The following is a 23,119-nucleotide window of genomic DNA, read 5'->3' as shown; positions in this document are numbered from 1 at the left end:
AATCTCATGATATATGACATGTGACATATCACAATAGCTAGCATGATTATCTTTTAAAGGAAAAAATAAAACTCAATAAAGTAAAATTATCCTTTTTTTATTTAGATATTATTTTATTTGTGTTAGGTTAAGATATTTTGATTAAATTTTTATTATGATAAATTTTAAAATTATTTAAAATGACTATAAATTAGTTTTTTTTTTATTTTTATATTTATTTTAAATAAATTCGAAACTTTTAATGCAAATTTTGACTATGTTTTTGTTATGTCCTCCTAATACAATCTTTTTTCAAAGAATAATATCTCTATTCAAATTAAATTGTGTATAAAAAACTAATGAAGTTAATAAATTAATTTTTTATTTAATAAAATACTTTATGAACGTTAAAAAAACAAGAATTTTTAATTTTTAAGTTGAAATTTATTTGGAATATAGTGAGATCACAGAATAATAAGCTCACAAAATTTCTCACTGAAAAAACAAACCCAAAAACTTTGGCCGAAATTATCTTGATTTCTTCTATTTTGAGGCCGATTTCTAAATAATTTTGGAGCTTTTTGAAAAAGTTTGGTAAGAGTTCTAGACTAGAACGGGCACCTCAAATGGCATTTGCACAATAATAATAAATATTCATCACACATATAGTGGGGTGCATGAACATGATGAGTACAGCGCATCAGCCATCACCATATTTGGGCGGTGCATATCTTCCACATGAAAAGGAAAGAAACCAACGGTATCAGTATGCATTGCTTTTAGGGAGAATTAATAGAGAATCAGGGAAGAAGTGCAGTTCGCTTTCTTTCAATGGCTTATTTTATTATTTCACCAGTATATAATTTTAAAAATGACAAATTTTAAATTATATATATGAAATTTTAAGGTCAATTAAGATAAACACATACTTCTTTTTTTTTTTTGTAGGGGCTCCGTAGACTCGAACCCCTATCACAAATTATGACTTTCACTCTACACTTGGGCAGATTGATGTAGTGCACGTTGTTACGATTTCATTAGCAATATGCAGATATAGGCTACTAGAAGATAGAAATGTATATAGGAAAAGAAGTGTGTAGAAAAACTCAGTTTTCTATTTTGAATCATTGAATTATCAAAGAATTTAGCTCGTAGGTCGGAGACGCCTCTTTACAGTTCTTTTTCTGTTTCAGGTTCTTTGTTTAGTTCGTTTGTCTTTTCCTGTGCAGGTCCTGGAGTTACATCATATATGGTAGACTTGCACCACTTCAAAGTGCAATGAAGGTCACAGATCTAGGCCACAGGCATTGTTGATCACCGTTAGACTCCGTTCAGGTAAGTATAAGATAAACTCATACTTGTATTACATATACAAACTCAAATCCAAAGGCTTTTAGTTGATAGTCAAAGCTCCCAACAAAAAAATTAAAGAGAGTTGCATAAATCTTAAATTTTAATAATAATAAATTTAAGGATCATTAACAGCTAAACTAATGGCTACTCGCAATGACTTGTTCTTAGGAAGTCTTGAATCTCAGAACTAGACGGGGAAGTTCTCACGTTATCCTACAGTGGTGGTGCAGCAAACTTCGAATAGCGGTGATCTCACCGCGGAGAAATACTGCCGGCGTTTAAAACTTGAGTTCTGATCCTGAACACGTGGAGGATGCTTCCCAATCGTCGATTGCCCTACTGAGCATGTCCATTTTCAGAAGGAGGTATGGCCACCCAATTGCTTGGTAGTAGATTTCTCTTCATTTAGGTAAATTATATGAAAATGAGTTGAAAATATATTCGATTTATTATAAAATTAATATTATATTGGTATTACCCGTTTCTTACGTTGTATTTCTCGAACTTGGTCGCGACGCTTATAAAAAGCACCAACAAGATTCATTACACTCGAAATGATAGTAAACATCAAAGCAATATGAACATGACTTTTTGTCACTGCCGCCAATGCTAATTGAAGCTGATGTGAGAAGTAATGAATGTAATGCGAATATTGATTTTCATTGAAAAACAAAGCTTTCAGACCATTAAACTCTCCTCTTATATTACTAGCACCATCATAGCCTTGACCCCGTATTCTATATATGCTCAAATCATATGTTGATAGGAGTTGTTCAGTCGTCAATTTAAGACTATTTGCAGTAATATCTGATACATGAGAAATCCCCAAAAAACTTTCCACTATCTTGCCTTATTAACAAAATGGACTATGATTGTCATTTGCTCCATAGCGGATGTGTCACGTGATTAATCAACTAAAACTGAGTAAAATTTATCACCAATCTCCTTAGATATAACTTTGTAATAGCAATAGCAAATGCTCTAGTAATATCTTTTTGAATATCAGGTACAAATAACTTTAAATTCTCAAGAGCATTCTTTAAAACAACATCATCTATGTCTTTGTTATGCTCAGCCAAAAATTGCATCAGTTCAAGAAAATTACCCTGATTTTTTGATGTAAAAGACTCATCATATCCTCGGAAAGCTAGCCCTTCCTTAAAAAAAAAATCTTATGCAATCAACAGAAGTACTGAGGCGGATACGGTATGCAGATATAGCTTGATCTGTTTGCTTTTGAAGCACAAACCTAATATGTTGACTCTGTTTCAGTATGTCTTCAGAACTGTGTCTATCATTATTATGTGCACTGTTATGGCCTCTTTCATGAAGATCAAATTTGTTTGCTTTTTTCCAAATTAAAAAGTCCATTTTTATTAAATACTTATTCCTCTTCATTGCCTCTACCTAATTTTCTAAAAAGATAACAATAAAGACAGTATGATTTGTCTTTGCTTAAGCTATACTCAAGCCAATCAGAGTATTTGTCAAACTAAGTAGGATTAAATCGTCTATCTTTCATCCCGAATTTAGTTTTTGGAAAATCATAACTGCGAGGTTGAAATGGCCCTCGTTGTAAGAATATTCTTCGAACTTCATCCCGAATATTAGGATTAAAGTCAACAATGTGAATTCGTACCAGAAGGAAGATTTTCAACACTTACTTCTATATTGTTGGGTAAATTATCATCCACTCGAATACGCTTTTCGTTATGATCTTCAACCTGATTGCTATTGTCATTTGATGTTTTTGGAATTGAAGATCGTTTTAAATATCTCTCCATAATATTAGAACTCAAACAATAGAACTTATAAAATGACTTGATGTGAAGTGAAATCAATGAATCTGAATGAAAGAAATCACAAAATCAAACAATAAAACTTATTTTAAAAAAAAAAATTAAAGATCTTACAACAAAATGAAGACAAAGCATTGAAGTAGGATTGTAGGAAGATCTTTGCAAGGAACAAGTCTATTTTATAGAACAAATAATATAATACCACATTATAACTTATAAAAAAAAAAAAATACCTCATGAGTCACGGCCGTAGTTCGTCTGAGCTAGCCGACGCAAAAGAATTTTGCGTGAGAGTCGTCGGGTCAAGGCAAGGGAGGAGACGGTGTGCAGTCACCAGCCGCTGATCGCCGCATTGCAAGTTGCGGCGTTGCTTGCGATGAAACGCAAAGTGCGAGAGATGGAGAGAGGCTACGAAATCGGGAAAGGCTGAATGGTGATTTGGACCCCTTTGGGCTCAGATTGAGTTGAATTTGGTGTCATGGATTCGTATTTTCAAGACGTTCAAGTCGACTATAAGTTTGTTAAAATTGGAGTTTGGATGATCCCAATTTTAATTTCGCAAGTTTCCAACTTGATTTTGCCTCAAGATTCGAGCTTGATCAAGATAATATTTTGATGATATATCAAAAATATCCCTTTTTTTTTTACTTTTTTGAAAAAAAAAAAAAAAACTAGTAAAATCACCTCAATTTTACTTTATATGTTTATAAAACAAAATAATCTTTTTGAAGAATAATTAAATAAAAATATTTATTCTTAAAAACAAAAATTAATTTTCCCATAGGGTTTTTTTTTATTATTATGAAATAAGATTTAGAACTTCAAAGAACTAAATGAGATCCTTGTTATATATCTACCATATTTGGAGATTTTTTTTTGAAATAATGGATTTGGCTATTATGTAAATCCCAGAATCAAATCTCATAAGCCACTTCTTATTTTGTATTCGCAGCACATTAAACGTGGATCAATTTGCACGTTAAATATACATTTGTTAGGGCAGAATCTATTCTGATTGGGACCCAAAAAATTTTTTTTTATCAAACATAAATTTTGATACGATATTCAGGGCAACGAAGAATAGGAGGGAATCCCAGAATCAAATCTCATAAGCCACTTCTTATTTTATTAAACAAAGATGCCTGATACACCCAAATTGGCCTATTTGCAGGAAAATGGTCATAATTAAAATTTTATAATTAGCCAAGGGGCTAATTGTAAATTAGAGTTGATAGGTCGTCGTGAAATTATCTTGATCGGGCATGAATCTCGAGGCAAAATCAACCTGGAAATTTCAAAAAATTAAATTCAGGATCATCTGAACTCTGATTTCAGCAAACTTATAGTCAAACTGAGCGTCTCGGAAATACAAACGCAACGATACCAAATTCGACTCAATCCGAGCCCAAATGGGTCCAAATAAAGGACCCAAAGCGCTGTTGAAAGGTTCGAACCACAATTTGAGTTACCAAACGGTTTCCAAACATAACGAGCTTATAGTCAAATCGAACGGCTCGATGAGACGAATCCAACGAGCCCAAGATCGTCAAATTCCAACATCATTAAGACCTTCAGATGTCTGACGAACGGTGCACGATCAAGGTATTCAATATCAACCGTCCATTCGACCACTCCCTATTTGCCCCTGATCTCACACCTATTTACAAGCTATGCCACTCCAAAAAATCTATAAATAGACCCCTCATTTCTCATGAGAGGGGACGCAATCAAGAAGAAAGGAAGGAGGAGAAGAAGAAGAAGAGAAGAATAGGAGGGAAGACTCCTCGACCACCACCAGAGTTCCGCCCGAACTCCAAATGACGTCGGAATTCTGCTCGACTTCCACAAGAATTCTGCACAACTTCCACGGGATGCTGAAATTCTTCCCAATTAACGACAGAGTTCCCTCCTAACGTTGAAACTCCGCCCAAGTGATGCTGGAGTTCTCCTCGGCCACCAACAAACGTCGGACTTCTACCCGACGCCATACCTTCACTCTTCGCCAAGTTTCTACCCAACGTCGAACTTCTACTGGTTATCGGACTTTTGCTGGACGTCTATCCAAAGATGAATTTCTTTCCATTGTTGGACTTTTACCTGACGTCGTCCTTCTGACCTTCGTCGTCAGACAATAGTCCTTCCGACCTCCGTCGCCCGCTGACTACGCTCCTCATAACTTACGTCGCCTGCCGACTACAGTCTTTCTGACCTCTGTCGCCCGCCGACTACAGTCCTTCTAACTTACGTCGCCCACCGACTACAGTCCTTCCGACCTCCGTCGCCAGCCGACAGTCTTTCTAACCTCCGTCACCAGACTATGGTCCTCCCGACCAAACAAACACGTCAATAGTGATTCTTTGTATTCACATCATGTAATGTACTCTATAAAATGTACATCAAGCTAAGGCCTTCTCCCAAGGAAGGGCCTCATTTGTAATCAACTGCAATACTAGTGGATTCATTCAAACTAGGCTAGGCCCTATGGTTTTTCCCCCTTTTAAGAGGTTTTTCACGTAAAAATCTTGGTGTCTTATAAATGTTACATACTCTCTCTCTAATCTGATTGCATGCCGGATTTTCGTACAAAGCTAAGATGCTAAGCTTTATATTTCTCTACTGCCGCGAATACTCTAGGATGCAACAAGAGTCCAAGCTAACTTGAGTGTCAATTAAACTAAATTTACTTGGTTTCAATGGGACATCATAAATGTAAAATTGATTTACAATATTTTTGAAGATAATAGTCTCAATTAACACTTGACTCTTGACTTAATTAAGCTAGAGTTACTATTAATAGTCTAAAAATTTGAACAAGTTTTTAATTTATATAATTTATATTATATTTAAAAAATACATCATAAAATTAATAGATTTAAATAAGCCTAATGAGTTGTATGTCAAAGTCCATCATAAATGTAGGTAGCCCAAGTCAAACTTTAGAAAGCTTAAATGAATAAAAAATGTACTTAGAGAAATTATTGTGTGTGGATAAAACAAACAACTTTGCGTACATTATAGTGAGTAGTACACAATTATATGCACATGCTACAAAAAATATAAAATTGTGTACTCCGACCTATACATACTCAATACTTCATTTATTATCTGCTTTTAATAATTTATCATTATTTAAGCCACAAATATATCCTAATCTCTCTATGTATCATTGTTTGATGGGAGAATAGAGCCATGTCTCCGAGAGATTATTAGGTGCGGAGTGCGGACGGGGAGAACCGTCTGCGCAAGCACTATACCCAGCTAGGTACCGGCACTCGGTACCGCTAAGTACCCAGTGCTTGTGCGGACAGTGCACACTCCGCACCTAATAATTTTTCCATGTCTCCACCTCTTGCTATGAAGGATGAACCCCTCCCTCATTCCCTCTCCTATATAACCATCCAAAACTTTTTGGGTTCCTTTCAAGGCAAGTTTGCATTGTAGCCAAGAGCCATAGCATAGGATAAAGATTATTTTGCCATCTTATCTGATTTCTTTCACAATAAGAGGAGGAAGTGATGCAGGGGAGAACCCACTTATTGCCATCAAACATGTTCATGAGAAGCCCGACCAAGAATATATCTTAAAAGGCAGAGTTTTAGTCATTAAATTCAATTATTTCATAGACATCAATGTTAACACAGCTCTGTCGATTCTTTCCGTCCAAATTTTAGCCAGACTGTGAATGATGTTCATCAATGTCTTGGTTGTCATCAAATCTTTGGACAACTTTATTGATGCCTTCATTGATGCTTCCACTTATCCCCTCCATCCATGTTCTTCAACATATCCCTTAGGGAATAAATTAAAAGAAGGGTGAATATAGGCCAGATATAGTTGTAGTTAAACTTATTTTCAACCCAAAACTTTAAGTGGAGTTATTTATGAATGAAAGCCAACCATATGGTATTTCTAAATCAACATAGTTTTCAATTATCAAATTTAAGACAACCCCTTAACAATCTTTCTCTCACATGAAATCTCTCCACATTAACCCTCACTCTAATTCAAATGAAAACTTGTTAAATCACCAACTATCACATCAAGAGCCACTCAACTGCATGAAGGCATCATAGGAGTTATCCACTCTTTAACCTTGCTCAATCAAGACAGGAGGCACAAACTACATAAACTACCCAATTCTATTTAAATCATAGGCTATGATATCACTTTTTATAGAATTTGAACTAAAGTCTAAACCCATTTTGAACCTAAAACCTTAAGCTTGCGGGTGAAAACAATTACTTGTAATTTAAATATCAACATTTTTTTTCAACTACCATATGTAGAATCGATTCTAATGCTCACATGGCTTAACAAATTCCTTCGTCCATGTCTCCATCCACACCCTCCCCAAGATCTATCAAAGGTTATGTTAATGTCACCATCCACATCCTCTATTAATTCCTTCATTGAGGTCTCCGATGATGCATTTGTCAATGTTTTCATCAACAAATTCATTGATGCCTCCATCAACGCATTTATTGAGAACTTCATTGATAGCTTCATAGGTGTTTTCAGCTTTCTTGGCTAACTATAACTATGTTGACGCCTTCATTTAAGAATGTATCATTGATCTTCATCAATCCCTCAGTTGATGTCGTCGTAAACATTTTTCATTGACACTTCCATCAAAGCCCTTAATGAAACCTCAAATGATGCTTTACATCAATATCTTTATCAATATCTTCATTGATGTCTCCATGAAGCTCTACATTGACACCACTATTAAAGCTCTTCACCAACAACACCATCAATGCATCCAAAAGCGTTCCATCAACCTTATCCATTGAAGCCTCCATAAACAACTTCATCAATGCTAATTGTCGATACATTTATTGATATCATTCGTAACTTCTTTATCATTGTCTATGACATTAGCTTTATTAATACACCATAGCCATCCTTTTGTTGGCGCCCTCCATTGATTCCTCCATAAACACCTCATTAACAACCTTAGTTTTGTCTCCATCAATGCCTCCACTTACACATCCATCAAAACTTTTGTTAGCGCCTATATTGGTGCCTTCATTAATGACATCAACACTCTTGCTTGACACCTCCTTTGATACCTCCATCAATAACACTCTTTGTCAATACCTCCATTACAGCCTCAACCATCACCTTGGTCAACTCCTCCATCTTTGTTAATGCCTTAATCGAAGCTTCACCAAAACCTAAGTCAATTCTTACATCAAGGTCTTTGCCTATATCTTGACGCCCTTCATATATGTATTATGTCAACATCCATGATTAATGCCTTTTATCAATGCCTTCTTTTGTTAACAACCCCCAAGTGCTGGTGCATCACAACCATCACTAGTGAGGCTTATCTCGCAATAAATCCTACACCGCAACCACACCAACAAGATCCATTCCATAAAAGACCTATATTACGACCATAACCCACAAGACCCAATGTTTAGCCTTAGTATGTAGCCCTTTTTCAACATTTTTTTTATAGCAACATATACGTCTTAGCTTCATCCGCAAGACTTGTACTCCAACCCTTGCCCACAAGGCATACCACCGCAACCCCACGTACATCACAACTCTCTTTTCCATCAACCACAATCGAACTCCTCAATAAAACATCATGATCTATATGAACAAACACAACTATTGACACAACTCTAACAAGCATATTCTTGCATTATGTTTCCTCCTATTATAGGAATAAAAGCAGTGCCACATAACTCATTCCATGCTATAGGAAGTTTCATTGGGCATTGTTTTATCATTTTCTTTCTTGAATTTTCCAAGCCTAAAAAGCATGTCCTCCTATTCTAAATCAATTAACAGTTTGTGTGTTAAGAAAATAAAAAATAAAAAAACTGAGGCATTTGAGATTGACCATCACTTTCCAACCTGATTTATTACACACGTCAATTAAGCTGGTTTTCTACATAACAACAATAACAAAAGGATTAGGCAGCATATTGACGATCCCTATTTTATCACGCTAACTATGATAATATTTTTTTCAACGTAATAGAAATTCTGACGCTTACTATTCTCTTTATATTTAAGTATAGTTTCTATTTAAATATTTGTAACTGTCTTATGATACCTTGCAAAGGAAAAAAAAATGTCTTTTAAAATGACCACAAAAATAACAGTAAAGAAAAAAAATTGGGTCAAGATATTCTTTACCCAAAGTTAATCAGGATGAACTTAAAAATTGACAAGTAATATTTTCATTATATTAGATGGCATAAAATTATGTTATTTTAATGCGTAAATAAATTCAAAAAGTATTTTGAAATTATGATGAAATAATAAAACATAAATGCATTTATATAAAATCAATAGAATAAATATCATAGAAAAATTAACACATTAATTATTCAAAATTATTCTAATAAAAATTTGGCCAGAATAACTTAATCACATTTATAAGCTAGTTCCCAGGAAGTATTAATGAAGTGTTCGACTAACCCTTTAGATTATTGAGTCATTACATCTTCTCCTCTTTTGTAATGATATTAAATATAAAGAAGTTATAATGCAAGGATGGTTTTGACTAATTAAATTTAGTAAATTTATGCCACTCATCTTGATCTATTAGTTGGGAGCTTTAACTGTCAACTAAGAAGTCTCGGATTTGAGTATTGCATATATATTGTGTGTGCAAGTTTGCTTTAATTGATCTAAATGTCCAAAAAAAAAAAATTAATTCAATTTTGAAGAAATCATTCTCCTGCATTGATTTTTATCTTACAATTATCTTCTAAATTTATGTATTTTCTTTCTTTTATTTGCATTCCACATCCCATCAAGTGTTATGGAACTTCTCTGTGTTCTTATATTTTCATCTCTTGTATTCTTTGACATGAATGAACACTATAATATAGTCACTATCATTTTACCTATATAAATCAAAACTTTCAAATCATAACCCAAAACAGTCTTTATATTTTTTAGGTAAATATTCACATTTTATTTTTTATTTTTTTATATTTTCAAATAATTAATTAGTTATTAATGAATTTACATGTTAATTTAATGCAATCCCTGCTTATTTTTCCATTCTAATGAACAAATTTGTTAATACTTGATTATGGTAGATTATTGCCAGTGTTTATTCGAACTTATTATTACCTTGTTGAATTCGTGCTTATTTAATTGATGTCAAGTAGCTCGATACTAATCCCATATTGATTGCATTGCTTGGTCATTTAGACATATAAAATTAGTACTCGTTCAAATTTTTAGCTTATTTATTTATTAGCTCATTTAAGTACTCATTCAATTAATTTAAGAAATCCAAGTACACGCCAAGCTCAAATATAAAAAAACCTAAATAAGTCGAGCACGAACTTGCACGTTAAAGCATGGCTCGAAATCGAGCTGAACAAGAACTACTTGTAGTATGACTAAGTTAAGTCAAACCCAGTAATCCATGATATTCTACACTCAACTCAGCTTAATTTGGCTTAGCTCGATTATAACCCTATCAAGAGAGCTAAGAGGATATGCAATGGAAGCCTTCAAGCTTGGAATGTATTCCTAGGAAGACAACTCCATCTATAATCACAAGCCTTGCACATAAATCAAGGAGGGGACCCAAAACACTAAAAGGCCACATACTTTGCGCATGACCCAAGAGTTCTCAAGCCAAATCCTAAGGCAAGATTTCATTTCTTTAGTCGTGATGCAAAAGGCAAAGGGTTGGTACAAGTTCTTAATGCATGTCATGATTTTTAATCTTTGATGTAAATTCTCAGACATGTATTCTCTAACAGTAGGAAAATATTAATGATTCTTATGCAATTGCATGAAGTCAAATATAAAAATTGTCCCATTAACTCAATATTGAGGTAAAATTTGGAATCTCCTCTATGATTCGTCATCCATATGTTGAGCACTCTAAGCTCCAAAACTCTGAAGGGTATAGCACCATGCAATCTCTGAACACATGTAAGAGATATCCAAAAAATATATCTTTCACATAAAGGTGGATCCATTAATACTAAATATGCAATTGGAAGAAAAATTTTGTGCCTCTAAAATGACTCTAATCACCCTAAAGGTTACAATGGTATAGCCTGACATTAGAACTAGGTGTGTAATGCAAACATGTTTTATTAGATCATCTCTTGAAGTTCCCTTGTCACCACATACTTGATATTGTTTTAGAACTTTTTTTATGGTCAGGACGCCAAAACGGCGAAGATATGATGTTCTTAACACAAACCACAACCTCTCTATGATTGTTACTTCAAGATCTCTATCAAACATAAGTAGCTCAACAAAAGGATTTTGGTTCTCCAAAGACAAAAACTATTATGTTAACAATTTTAGTACTTAGAATTGCACGTTAATGCCAATTTGTTATATTGAGAATGGCAAAACTCAATGTGAAAGCATCAACAACTAGGAAGTACAATGAAACCATAAATTAAATCACAAAAGAAATCAAGAAACATAGAAAAATGCAACCTAGATTTATTGGTTTGACTTTAATCAAGCCTTTGTGATGCAGAACATTTTAGTTATAATATTTCCTAGGGCTATTAGATCTAGTTTGTTACATGTTTGTAGAACCTTCTAGAGGTTTCTTTTGCATTTATATATACAAGTTGTAGCCAAAAAGGATATATGATTGAATATTTTTGGGATTTAGCAGTGTTTTCACTATTTTGGTGTTTTTGCTCTTAGGAGATGTTCTTTGTGATGATTCTTCATTGATATCCCCACATCAGGTGGTATCATAGCCGACTTCGACCCTTGACGTCGATTAGAGCCGTGAGCTTCTAACCAAGATGAAGGTAGCTACCTACACCCTTTTACATCGATCGCGCGGTTTGAAAGCTTTGGGAAGACCATGGATGAAGATAGGCTGTCGATAACGTTCGAAGCCTCCAACCGCAACCATACCGGCAATTCAACCTTCATTAGCCGCAACCATTTCGGCGATTTACACATCCACCGCTTGCAACCATATTAGTGATTCAATCTTCTGGCAACCATACCATAATGAATCCACCAATGGCAACCAAATCATCAACCATCTTCGCACTCACCTGCCCATGATCTGTCCCCAACCAGTCCGCCAGACTCACCCGCTATCTGTCTCTGATTTGCGACCCCGCGCCTGGCACCTAGCCCGCTCATGATCCGCGAGCTTGCACCCATCTCCGACCTCCTCCATTCTCATATGTGACTGGCACCGAAGCCCTGCGCACTTCAACCCGCACGACCGCCTGAATGATTCTCCCGCACAAAGCTGACGTGCTTCCGCAACTCTGAATCCTTCCAACCCAAGTGCACCTACTTCCGCATACAACCCCGCTCCGATTTCGCTCGACTAGCCAAGCCTCGCTCTCACACGCGACCTGAACCCGCGTGCTCCATCTACGCATCGACGTCTCTTGTGATCTGCCCCATGCTCCGGTTTCTTCATATTGTAGGAGAATGATGTAGAGCATTTTAGTTATAATATTCCCTAGTGCTATTAGATCTAGTTTGTTACATGTTTCTAGAACATTCTAGAGATTTCTTTTGCATTTATGCATACAAGCTATAGGAAAAAGGAGATATTAATGAACATTTTTGGGATTTAGCAGTGCTTTCACTGTTTTGGTGTTTTTGTTCTTAGGAGCTGTGTTATGTGATGATTCTTCATTGATCTCCCCACATCACTTTGTCTACAGGAGAGGAGAGAGTATTTGATCCATTATAAATAAAAAAACTGCAAACAAGGTATCAACAATAAAAGAATGCTCACCAACTCTTCACAAATCCCAGCTAAACCATACGCAAATAAAGAAGGCTAATATAAATTCCATATACAAGACTACCATACGTCAAGATCCTTCATCCAAGCCAATGCATGCCAAAGGCTTAACAGATGCCCTCATCAATGCTGAAATCCGTAAGTCACCATCAAGATAGAATCCAAACCTAGAGATGCACTCCAAAAAAACAAAAATCCTAGTTGTAAGGGCATGTCTTGCCTCTTTAATCTCACTCGAAACCCTAAGCAAAAAACGGTATGTTATGGGAACCTTCAAACTTGCCTAGTAAAACATAGAGAGGACTCCTCCATAAACAATAGCAAGAATTTTGTTGCAAATTGAGGAGATGCGGCCTAAAATCCTATAGGGTTACAAACCTTCCATATGGCTCAAGACTTATGGGCACAAAACCAAGGCAAGATTTCTTTTCTCCCATACGTGTGCAGACAGACTGAGAGTCGAGGATGATTCACTGGTGGATATACCAATTTTCAATTTTGAATATAGAATATCAGTTAATCTACTCTCTAATAAATATATTCCAAATATATTAGTTCGACTTGTCAAATATAATAGTCTTAGATACTCTTTTCCACAATATGTTACTCTTCATTCATTTGTACTTTTTACTACGTACCAATATCAAACAGTTTCATTCTTCTTAGTTATCACTTTTTCCCCCAACACACGTGATGTTTGTGCCTACCTATAATGCACCGACACTTCTCCTCAAAGAGGCGTGCAGTGTCCGACACCGTGTCCGACACGACACTCGTCCGACACTCCTCCGACACGACACTCCTCCGACACTCCAAAAATGTGTCCGATTAAAAAAATATTAAAAACTAATTGGACACGCATGTCCGACACGCGCATCTTAAATAATTTATATTTTTTTTAAAATATAATTTCTTATATTTGGCGAGATTTAAACTAAATTTCTTATTTCCTATCCACAACACCAAATCAATATCTGCATTTAATACCCATTCATCGGATATTCTCATTTTCATTTCTCTTTGGCAGTGAAGGTATTTTCATCTCCTCTCTTTTTGTACAATTACAAATCTTTCTCTTGTTGAACCAGAGTTGAAAGCAGTGATATTCAATGATGATGATATTGAAGGCCAAAAACAAACCTCTAAAGCTAATCCTAGTAGTTGAAGCTTGAATTCTTGATGTTGCAGTAGTGATTATTTGCTTATATTTTTTTGGTTGTATTAGATATTTTTTACTAAATATTTTATATTATAAGCTAGACAAGTTATCATGTCATTCATTTATTATAGTTTGTCATTTTTAATATGATATAACATTAATATATATACATTATATAAAAAAAAGTATTGCCGTGTCTGCTCCGTACCCGTGTCCTATATTAAAAAAAAAAAAACGTCCCGTGTCCGTGTCGTGTCGTGTCGTGTCCGTGTCGCCGTGTCCGTGTCCGTGCATCATAGGTGCCTACACCTAGATGTTGCATTTGGGACCAGCTTCTGCTTTTATTTATATTTTGATATGAAATAAAATTATATTTAGTGTCCTAAATATTGTTAATTTGATTTTCTTACAAAATAATAATTAATTTTAAAAAAATAAAAATAAAAAGTGATGTCAATTAGACCCTAAGGGTAATGATAAGGAGATATGTGTACGTTATTATTTGGGTAAAGAGTACAAAATCTAAAAAAAACAAGATAATTTAGCTTTATTTTCAGTAAATTTGACCTTTCTATTGCAGAAGAAAACAATTTCAATTTAGAATCAATTGGCATCAAATTAAGGATTATATAAATGAATTGTCATTAGTTGTGAATCATCACCTCAACTAAAGTGAGTTTTGTCAATGGCATTGAGAATTTGGCGTCATAGATATTAAAAGTGTATATCAAAGCAGTAAACCAAGAACAATCAATCGGTTCAGCATTGACTTACCCTTCTTGTAAGCCCTTCTTGACATCCAACTTCAAGTAACCACCATCAGCTTGGAGGCAAAAACTATCAGAAGCTGCTCTCAGAGGCCCATCCTCTCTGTTCCAGTTCTTCTCTTAGAGTCTGATACAAAAAGAGCGTTTCATAATAGACATAAAAAGCTGAAGGTTTGCCAAAGGGCTTATTGTTTTACTAGAAGTTCATATTCGGGTTTTTACCTTGATCCGTTTTCTATTGACATCAAAATCGAAGTTGCCTGAGCGAGAAGCAGAGCGGTATTCTACAAGAGATTTTTTGCCGGGTGGGAACCAGAACTCCACGTCATCCACAAACTAAGAAAAAGGATAACAACCAATCTTTTTAGCCTAAAACTAGTCAATTATCATTTTGATAAAAAACTGCGTTTTGCAAATGTAGCTTCAGTGCTAATAAATTATTCAGAAGTACCCCAAAAATTGGACTCTCATATTCCACTCGAACGTAATCATCTTTCTTCTCAACCACTCGAGGAGTGAATCTGTCTGGCCTTTCAGAAACCAACTGATGGGTTTCAGAATTAGATATGGTGTTGCTTGTGAACCCTTGCAGATAAAAAACTGACTTCTTTTTTTTTCTTACCACTTGAAGAAGTTCTTCCATTGCTTCCTCTCTGCTTACAGCTTTCTTTCTCCGCCCATCGTCCGGGTTGTAATTCCTGAGAAGCAAATCAGAATGATAGACGATATGGAACCAGTGTGGACAGCAAAGAAGTTATTAGTAATGAATCTGATTTTGGTAAAATGAAGATGTTAAGATAGGCGTGAAAAACTAGTAAGATTAGTGAATACTGAATATATTAAATGGAAGATTATAGCACCTAATGAGATAAAATAAATGGCGATAAAATAGGTAGTTTGCGCACGTAAATGACGGAAAAAGGTGCACTTATGACAAAAAAGATAATTGCCGATAAAAAATAGGCATGCCAAGTTCGCATGTCTAGAAGTCTTGCAAGAAACTCACAAAAAATGGAGTTAACATCTTCCGTGTGTTCAAAATCAATGATTATAAGAGGATTAATATAACAGACCCAAAATATTTAGGATAAGATTAATGAGTATGATGATGATGATGATGACATGTTTTATGGTGTTCAACAAAACTTAATTGTTTGCATGTGTTAGTTTTGTGTGGAATCTGATTGTATAAATCAATCCAGTTGTATTGTTGCCTTGAACCTCAATCCATCGATCGAGCTTACCGGGAGGTTGCAGAGGGAAAGAGGGTCCCCCCCCCCCAACACCTACTTGGGTTCAGATGATTTGCACCAGGATTTTTTTTTCATGCAACCGCATAGCGTCATGGCGTTGTATACCCGAGTGCTACAACTCTAAGGCACTGTATTGTCTGGTTGGAGGTAGACAGAGAGCAGAGCGCTATGACACTCCAAACCTCAACATTGCGGCACTGTCAAACAGACTTGAGACAAAGAGTAGAGCACTGCGGCTCTCCAAACCTAGCGTCGCAGCACTATGAGGTAAGTTAGATAATTTTTTTTCTCGTTTTTCATGAAGGGTTGAGTCCCTTGATGGTTTTATGGTTTTTTTCTCTTTGTTAGTTCATGTGAGAGAAAGGTGCAAGAGTAAAGAGAGACTAGGAGAGAGTGAGAGAGAAGAGAGATATGTACAATTTCTCCCAAATTTTCATAGTGAATTTCATGATGTGGTGTGGGCCGTGTGGCTTGTGGTTTTTTTCAAGTTTCGGATTTTTCGACATTAAATCCTAGTGTTCTTCCTTTTCGGTGCATTTTTTCTTTCTTGTTTGAGTTCGCTGCATGGTTTTACTTCCCCAACAACATGCGATCATAATGAGAAATAAGTGTACGGAACATTAAATATCCCAACCAATCATAAAACAGAACTAGAATAATTGCCAGCCATAGTTGACTCAAGTGCTTAAATGTGCATAATTTTCCACTGAATCACTCAAGTTCCCTTAAAGATTAAGCAACACTACATAAGAACTTATGATATTTGGCAGTAATATGAAAGCAAGCTAGCCAAACATGTACTTTCTAAGCATAGCAGGTTAAGGCTACTCGCAAGGGAAACAATCAATACAGCCTTCTTAATGTAGCATGACATATAGAATGTGGACCATGTGTTGGGTTGTTTCGGCCTTCTGCATGCATGACATATAGGATGCAGTGAGAGAAAATGTCAAGTGTTGTAGTGATAGTAGTGGTGGAAAGGGAACCCACCATGGAGGGGCATAATGTTTGGAATCGCTTATATCTTCTGATGTAGACACGCAGTTACTAGTTGCTGGGCAAAGCGCAAGTGAAGGAGAGTTCTTTTGAACGCCAAGATATCCAGGTTTGGCTCCACTAATCAAACAAATAGAGTTAGAAAAGGTGAGAATATCAATTTTGAAAATAAATGGTACTATAGTAATTGTTTCTTAGAAACTCTGCCGATAATTAAAAAGGCCACTCAAAATTACTTCTCAAAATCTAGCAAAAATGCAGACCTTCTAATTAATGCGTCTTTGCACATATAGTCATATGATCACCTGCCTGATAAGAGATAAGCAATTCCTGATAAGCTTTTAAAAAGTGTGGTTATAAAGTGCTCTGCTCCACACTCTTCCTGCCATACATTACCTTTTTCTGATCACAGCATCTGGATCGTTAGTCCTCTGCTGAAGCAATCTGCACCATTGTTTTATAACCAACTACCCTGCGAGTATATTAATACTTATGTATCCTGTAGCATGCCATGAACTTTTGCTATAGCATTATGAAGATATAGCATTCATTCTACGTTTTATTATGTTTCTATTGTTCTATTGTTACAGCCAGGAACTTCTACACTGCCTTCTAACATATTTTGTAGATCAAGAGCCCTTTCCCAAAACTTACACTGGCGACAGTTTTGAATTGGGTATGCCCAAATTTTTAATTTTGCACATAAATTACGTGATTAGTTTAACAAACACATTACCTTTTCGTTAATATTTGAACAGCCATTAACGATCATACTGATATTTCTAAATTTGACATAAGGTTTTTTAATGATTTGCTAGATTAAATATTTTAACTAGCATACCTTCATTCGATTTTTAAAAGAAATTTGGAAACTTTGTATGGGAAAGGGGAGAAATTCATGGATATTGGGGAATAGTACAATATGCTGGAAAGGTTAATAATAGGAATTGAGTTGGAATTGCTAGAGACTAGAGATATAAGAACTATTCATTGTATCTAAATATTATTCAATTAAATACAAGTGTTGTAATTCTAGTTTTCTGTAAGGGGTAATAATAGATATAGAATTAAAATATTAAACAATTAGGACAAATAAGGTTAGTAATCAGACTTTTGCTATCAAGTTTGGAATTAGTGATGATATTTTAAACATGCTTAGTACTTGTGCATCTTAAATTGGATTAAAAGATAGTTTGAAAAATCAATTTTTTTACGAGATAAATGATCTACTACAGCATATGTGAGGAAGAAAGAAGATTTATTGAGGGTGATTTAATAAACATATAAGATCTAAAAAAATGATTAATGAGAGTATTCATGATGAGTATGGAATAAGAGATATTAAACTATAATTAATTTTACAATAACCAATATGATGTAGAACACTTTAGAATTTATGTTATCTAATACAACTATAATGATGTGAGAATTATATATCACAATTATGATTCAGCTACGAAGACAGATAAATACGCCAAAACTCATTTGTCTTAGGTGCAAATCAGAAAATACAACAATTAAAAGCAAAATCGCAACGCATTGCTCTACGAGACAATTGAAACATAAAAAATTGAGGAGCAATTGAAATTTTTAACCGAAATTGAATTTCCAATTGTATTAATCTTGAACAAAATTAGGAATGTTTACAGGGAATCACATATCTGGGAATGGATGATTACAGAAAACTGCAACGATTCCTTGGTCATAAAAAACTAGCATTTGTGTATTATTTGCAAGAAAAGATAAAACACCCAAGATTATGCCTGTAAATTGAACTCAAACATTGGCCGTCCCTCCCCTGTGCCAGGGATTTATCGGAACGAGGAAGAATGGAAGTACCTGAAGTTGAATATCGCCGCCATTGCTGGAACCGCAAAGCTCCTCAGTACCACCTCCCTTTTTATGCAGCATTTATCCAAAAATTAAAAATTAAAAAAAATAATAATAAAATAAAAGGTTAAAAAGAAGCCAGAATATGATCTATATGAGTAGACCGGAATCGAAATAGCCGAACAAAATGAGCGTGAAACCTTCTTCCAAAGTCAGGATATGCTGGTGGCTCTTTGTCAATGGAAGACGAGGAAGAGTGGCCAGAGGAGTAAAACCAGCTGAAGATAACACCACGAGCCACAGCGAATGTCGAGCCCATAAGATCCTTTTCTTCTTCCCCGAGTCTTTCGCTTGGGGTTGAGGCTATGGCCCTTCCCGCAAATAAACAGGATAAAATCCGCAGCCACAGCTCAAATGTTTCTCCAAAAGAAAAACAGATAATAAAAATTGAGAGATTATTTTTGTCATCATCAAATCATTCGGAGAATAATTAAGATGCGTCACATCACTTAATTCATAATCGTATATAATGTATTGATGACCAGGTGCATCTTGGTTGACTTCTGAACGTATATAATAATTTCGCAAAAGATTTCTCTTTTTAGGGTCTATTTGGTTACATCAAAAATGAATGAAATTAAATCAAATAAATTATTATTTTTTTTTTTTACTTTAGGCATTTGGTTGGACATAATGTATAGTAAAATAATTTCAAAACCCTCATTGTAGTTCATTTTCCATATTAAAGAAATCCTCGAGTTTTGAGCAAAAAAATAAAATCACTTAAGAGAAAAAGAGAATAGTCCTACGCACCGGTTATGGGTTTGTGGCCTAGGTGACCCATTAGGTCGGCTGGGATTTACGGACCGCCAAACGCGCTCAACGAAGTCAGGTGTGGCAGCAAACTGTTCCTCATCATTAAAAAAAAAATGAATAGCCAGCAGGAAGAGCCACAAGGCCCACAACCTTGACAAATATTAATTTGATAATTACAATAAAAGTATATTTGAAAGCTTGAATGTAATATGGCTAAGCTCTTAAACATGGGCGGAAGCGGAACCCCATATACGTGAGGGGTCCACCATCAAAATTTATTTCTATAATGAGGGGCAATTTTTAAAAATTTTGCTCCCCCTCCCTAAAAAACTTGGTTTTCTCGACCCTTATAATTTATTTCTACATAATAATTGGGCAATTTTTTATTTAGTCCTACATATATATATTTTTTATTTTTTTTATTTAATTATACATGTAACAAGTTTGCCCACTCTTATAAGTATAGCTGATTCCGCACTAGACTATCAAGGGTTATAGGAATTGGATATCACAAGCATTTATGAAGAATATTTTTCCCTAAAACTTAAAAATCCCGATAATTTAGATTGAATGTTATCAATCCGATGCAACAAATAATAAGTGCCACATATAAACATGTTACCCAAAAAAAATTATATATTTATATGTTTAATATAGAAATTTTATAAATTATATCAAAACATATATGTGAAAAAATATTTTTTAATAACTTAATATTAATTATATATTTTAAATGATTTAAAATTTAATTGTCATATAAATAAATATAAGTTTAGGAATTAAATATATAAATACATAAAATTTTATAATATATAAGTAAATCCCCAAAAGAATTCATCAAACCTCTCTCTTCCTTCTGAATTTGACATCATTAGTACAAATAACTTTACATCAATCACAAAAGTCTCTTCCTCTTTGCGTACACCAACGATGAGAGAGGTATGAGACCAACCAAGAAATTATTCTGTGCGGACTCCACGCGTAGCTCTACATCCGGATACCAAATAGAATGAGTCACGTCAACAATACCGAACAATACCGAGCCGCAGTACCGACGTGCCTCATTTTGATTTGTCTCCGGACGACGTAGAATAATTTCTCGAGACCAACACTTCTTTGTTAGAAAGCCATCAAGGTAGAAGCAATGGCTCATCATGCAACGAAAGAATGAAAAAAATAGTAACAATATACATCTCAGAATTTGGAAATGAAGCATCACATGCAGATAATACGGGTAACCACTTTCCAAAACTTCTTCGTTCGCCTCTCAATTTTCTTTAATTTCTTAGAAACAATCGAGAAGAAGATCTGAGAAAGCACCAGTTGATTCCCGCTTTGTGACGCAAGAACAATCTGACTGCCTTGATCAGTGGAGTTGCCAGAATCGTTTGTTTCCCTTCCAAAGGTAAAGCTACGCCGGCCGCTGTTAGTGCAGAGATAGAAGCTCCTGCCGCCTATTTCTCCAATCTTGTCACTCTTCTTCAAACCTATGAAAGCATTCTGCTATAAGTTAATACAACTTATGTAAGATAGACGTGTCAATTCAAATTTACACGTTGAAGTTTCATTTAAGATAAATTTCTTACTGTTTTTTAAATTAACTTTTTTAGTTCAAAGATTTGTTGAATTAGAAATTTTGGTAATGAAAAACTGTTTTAAAAATCATTAAGAAAATCATCCTGTGTCCGCATAGAATAATTTATCCAGAATAAGAGTAGAATCCAGCGTTCTAGGAATAAAAATCCCACAAAACTCTTTAGATGGAAAAAGCTCCGTGGCAACCAACCCAGGAAAAGTGGGGGTGCATAGCTCATTGACTCCACAATTTAAGAGCTGAATTACGCTTCTTAATTTGATTGAGATAGCACATACAATTAAGATATGTGGATTCCTACATGGAGATCCTCAAAAGAATTTTACCCATGCCTTTATGTTTTATTGGGTATCTTATTATCATTTTGCATTAAGACCGCTTACAAAGACTCAAAGTTAATCCTTACTGAGAAAATGTTGACATAGATCTGAGAAGATGGTAGATTAATTGGAAATTTTTATTTGCTCATGCCCAAGCACGATCGAAAAATAAAAATATTGAAAACATACAATGAAATGATAAAATAACATAAAAAAAGATCCAGTAGTACAAAAAACACCAAATTTCATATTATCAAGGTTTTGTTTGGGATAGCTTTCTTATTACTTTCTAAAGCAATTTTTTAGTACAATTTTTTTTTTTTAACTAAAAATATTTGTATTAAAAAATTGCTTTGAAAAATAATAAGAAAGCTGCCACAAACGAAGCCTAAGCCAACATAAGTGCTTAAATCCGCAGGAGGAACCAATCTACAACTAAAAAGTCGTGAAAAAAAATTCTTTAAAACAAACTTCATAAAGAACAGGCATACTCTAAAGCCATATATATATATATATATATATATATATATATATATATATATCTCAATATTTAATTAAACTATAAGCATCGCATAAAAGAGATAATAAGCCTAGAGATTTGAATAATATTAGCATGAAAATCTCTAGCAGATATTCCTCAATAAGCACCACCATACTTAACCATGAAACCGCCCCGCTTACTTAGACCACCACACTCACAGCAGCTTTTATCAAAGGCCAAAAACAAACAAGCTATACAGTTTTCTAGCCTTTCTTTTTATTTCTTTCTTAGGTCATATGAGGCCTCTCACTTGTTCCTGAAGAAGTATAGGAGAAGAACAGAGAAACAGAGAGAGTCTTATTGATTTCTTTCAGTTACCTTACATACATTAGAGGAGCTGTATATATAGACATATTATTACAGATGAGCTTAATTACAATTGTACCTATTGAATATTCTAGATAACGTATAGTCCTAATAGTTCCAGCTGTTTAAGGGGACGATCCAATGGACAGGTTCTAATGTCAATGAACTTGTTGGGTAAGTCCAGCACACTGAAAGGTTGGCATCCAAAACATAGGTTTATTTTATCTCAAAAGTTATTAGGAAAATAGAAAATAAATTTATCCCTGTCAAAGACCGGTACAATAGCTGCAACAGCACAATACTTTAATCCCTTGGAAATATCAGAGAAAAGTATAACCGACCAAAATTGTACACTCAAAACTTAAAATTTACCTCCATGGCACCCATAACTTAAACGGTTAAACAATAAGAAAATATCATTGAATACTCATAATTGTTTGGTTAATCAAGTCATTATGAGAATCCAAATTGGGCTCAAGAAGCCGCTATTCGAGAACTGACTTAAACCACCTACAACTTGGAATTCTCTAAATTTGAAGTCGTCTAAGGCCTCAATTTGCCCAAAATTGAATCTCTAACTTGGCCCTCCGCGCTAAGCTATTAAACATTGGACGGTAGCCCAAAAGAACTTATTAACTTACCTAAAGTATTTGCAAGGCAATTGGTTTCT

At 34.7% G+C, this 23,119-nt stretch overlaps 2 protein-coding genes and 1 pseudogene across 12 annotated transcripts in view; all 3 read right to left on the bottom strand.

Annotated features, from left to right (window-relative positions):
• Positions 1-586: 586 nt before the first annotated feature.
• LOC110114471 lies at positions 587-19,287 on the bottom strand. Of its 10 annotated transcripts, XM_028697524.1 has the most exons (9): positions 19,073-19,138; positions 18,882-18,938; positions 17,439-17,514; positions 17,306-17,351; positions 17,037-17,162; positions 15,416-15,491; positions 15,245-15,337; positions 15,016-15,129; positions 14,634-14,920 (listed from the first exon to the last, which is right to left on the bottom strand). In XM_028697524.1, the coding sequence occupies exons 4-9, from the start codon at positions 17,329-17,331 to the stop codon at positions 14,867-14,869; spliced, it is 489 nt and encodes a 162-aa protein (XP_028553357.1). In that variant the 5' UTR covers positions 17,332-17,351; positions 17,439-17,514; positions 18,882-18,938; positions 19,073-19,138; the 3' UTR covers positions 14,634-14,866. The 10 variants fall into 10 exon arrangements, 3 of the variants coding, with proteins under 3 accessions (XP_028553357.1, XP_028553358.1, XP_020703019.1); XR_003701699.1 differs by lacking the exons at positions 17,306-17,351; positions 17,439-17,514 and adding an exon at positions 587-710 and having other exon boundaries at positions 14,801-14,920; positions 19,073-19,287; XR_003701695.1 differs by lacking the exons at positions 17,306-17,351; positions 17,439-17,514 and adding an exon at positions 1,003-1,272 and having other exon boundaries at positions 14,801-14,920; positions 19,073-19,287.
• On the bottom strand, positions 1,215-1,322 carry LOC114580336 (annotated as a pseudogene).
• A 1,234-nt stretch (positions 19,288-20,521) lies between the features above and the next one.
• The window catches only part of LOC110114449 (uncharacterized protein At4g22758), a 10,742-nt gene continuing 8,144 nt past the window's right edge, over positions 20,522-23,119 (bottom strand). For both annotated transcript variants that reach the window (XM_020847337.2, XM_020847342.2), the window contains exon 3: positions 20,522-21,175. In XM_020847337.2, coding sequence (XP_020702996.1) covers positions 20,904-21,175 — 272 coding nt within the window. In that variant the 3' untranslated portion in view covers positions 20,522-20,903. The remainder of the gene's footprint in view (positions 21,176-23,119) is intronic.

This window comes from Dendrobium catenatum, unplaced genomic scaffold (assembly GCF_001605985.2).
Source record: "Dendrobium catenatum unplaced genomic scaffold, ASM160598v2 fragScaff_scaffold_963, whole genome shotgun sequence".
Lineage (NCBI taxonomy): Eukaryota > Viridiplantae > Streptophyta > Magnoliopsida > Asparagales > Orchidaceae > Dendrobium > Dendrobium catenatum.
The sequence above is the reverse complement of the archived record's forward strand: the minus strand, read 5'-3'. Positions and strand labels throughout refer to the sequence as shown.

What these genes read in the sequence shown, in the direction of transcription:
- LOC110114471 (XM_020847360.2), bottom strand. Translation starts at nt 19,191, where the DNA reads ATGGGCTCGACATTCGCTGTGGCTCGTGGTGTTATCTTCAGCTGGTTT. An exon ending in AAACATTATGCCCCTCCATG is followed by an intron (nt 15,492 to 17,036) that starts GTGGGTTCCCTT and finishes TTTGCTTCTCAG; the next exon opens with GAATTACAACCCGGACGATG. An exon ending in TCAATAGAAAACGGATCAAG is followed by an intron (nt 14,921 to 15,015) that starts GTAAAAACCCGA and finishes TTTTTGTATCAG; the next exon opens with ACTCTAAGAGAAGAACTGGA.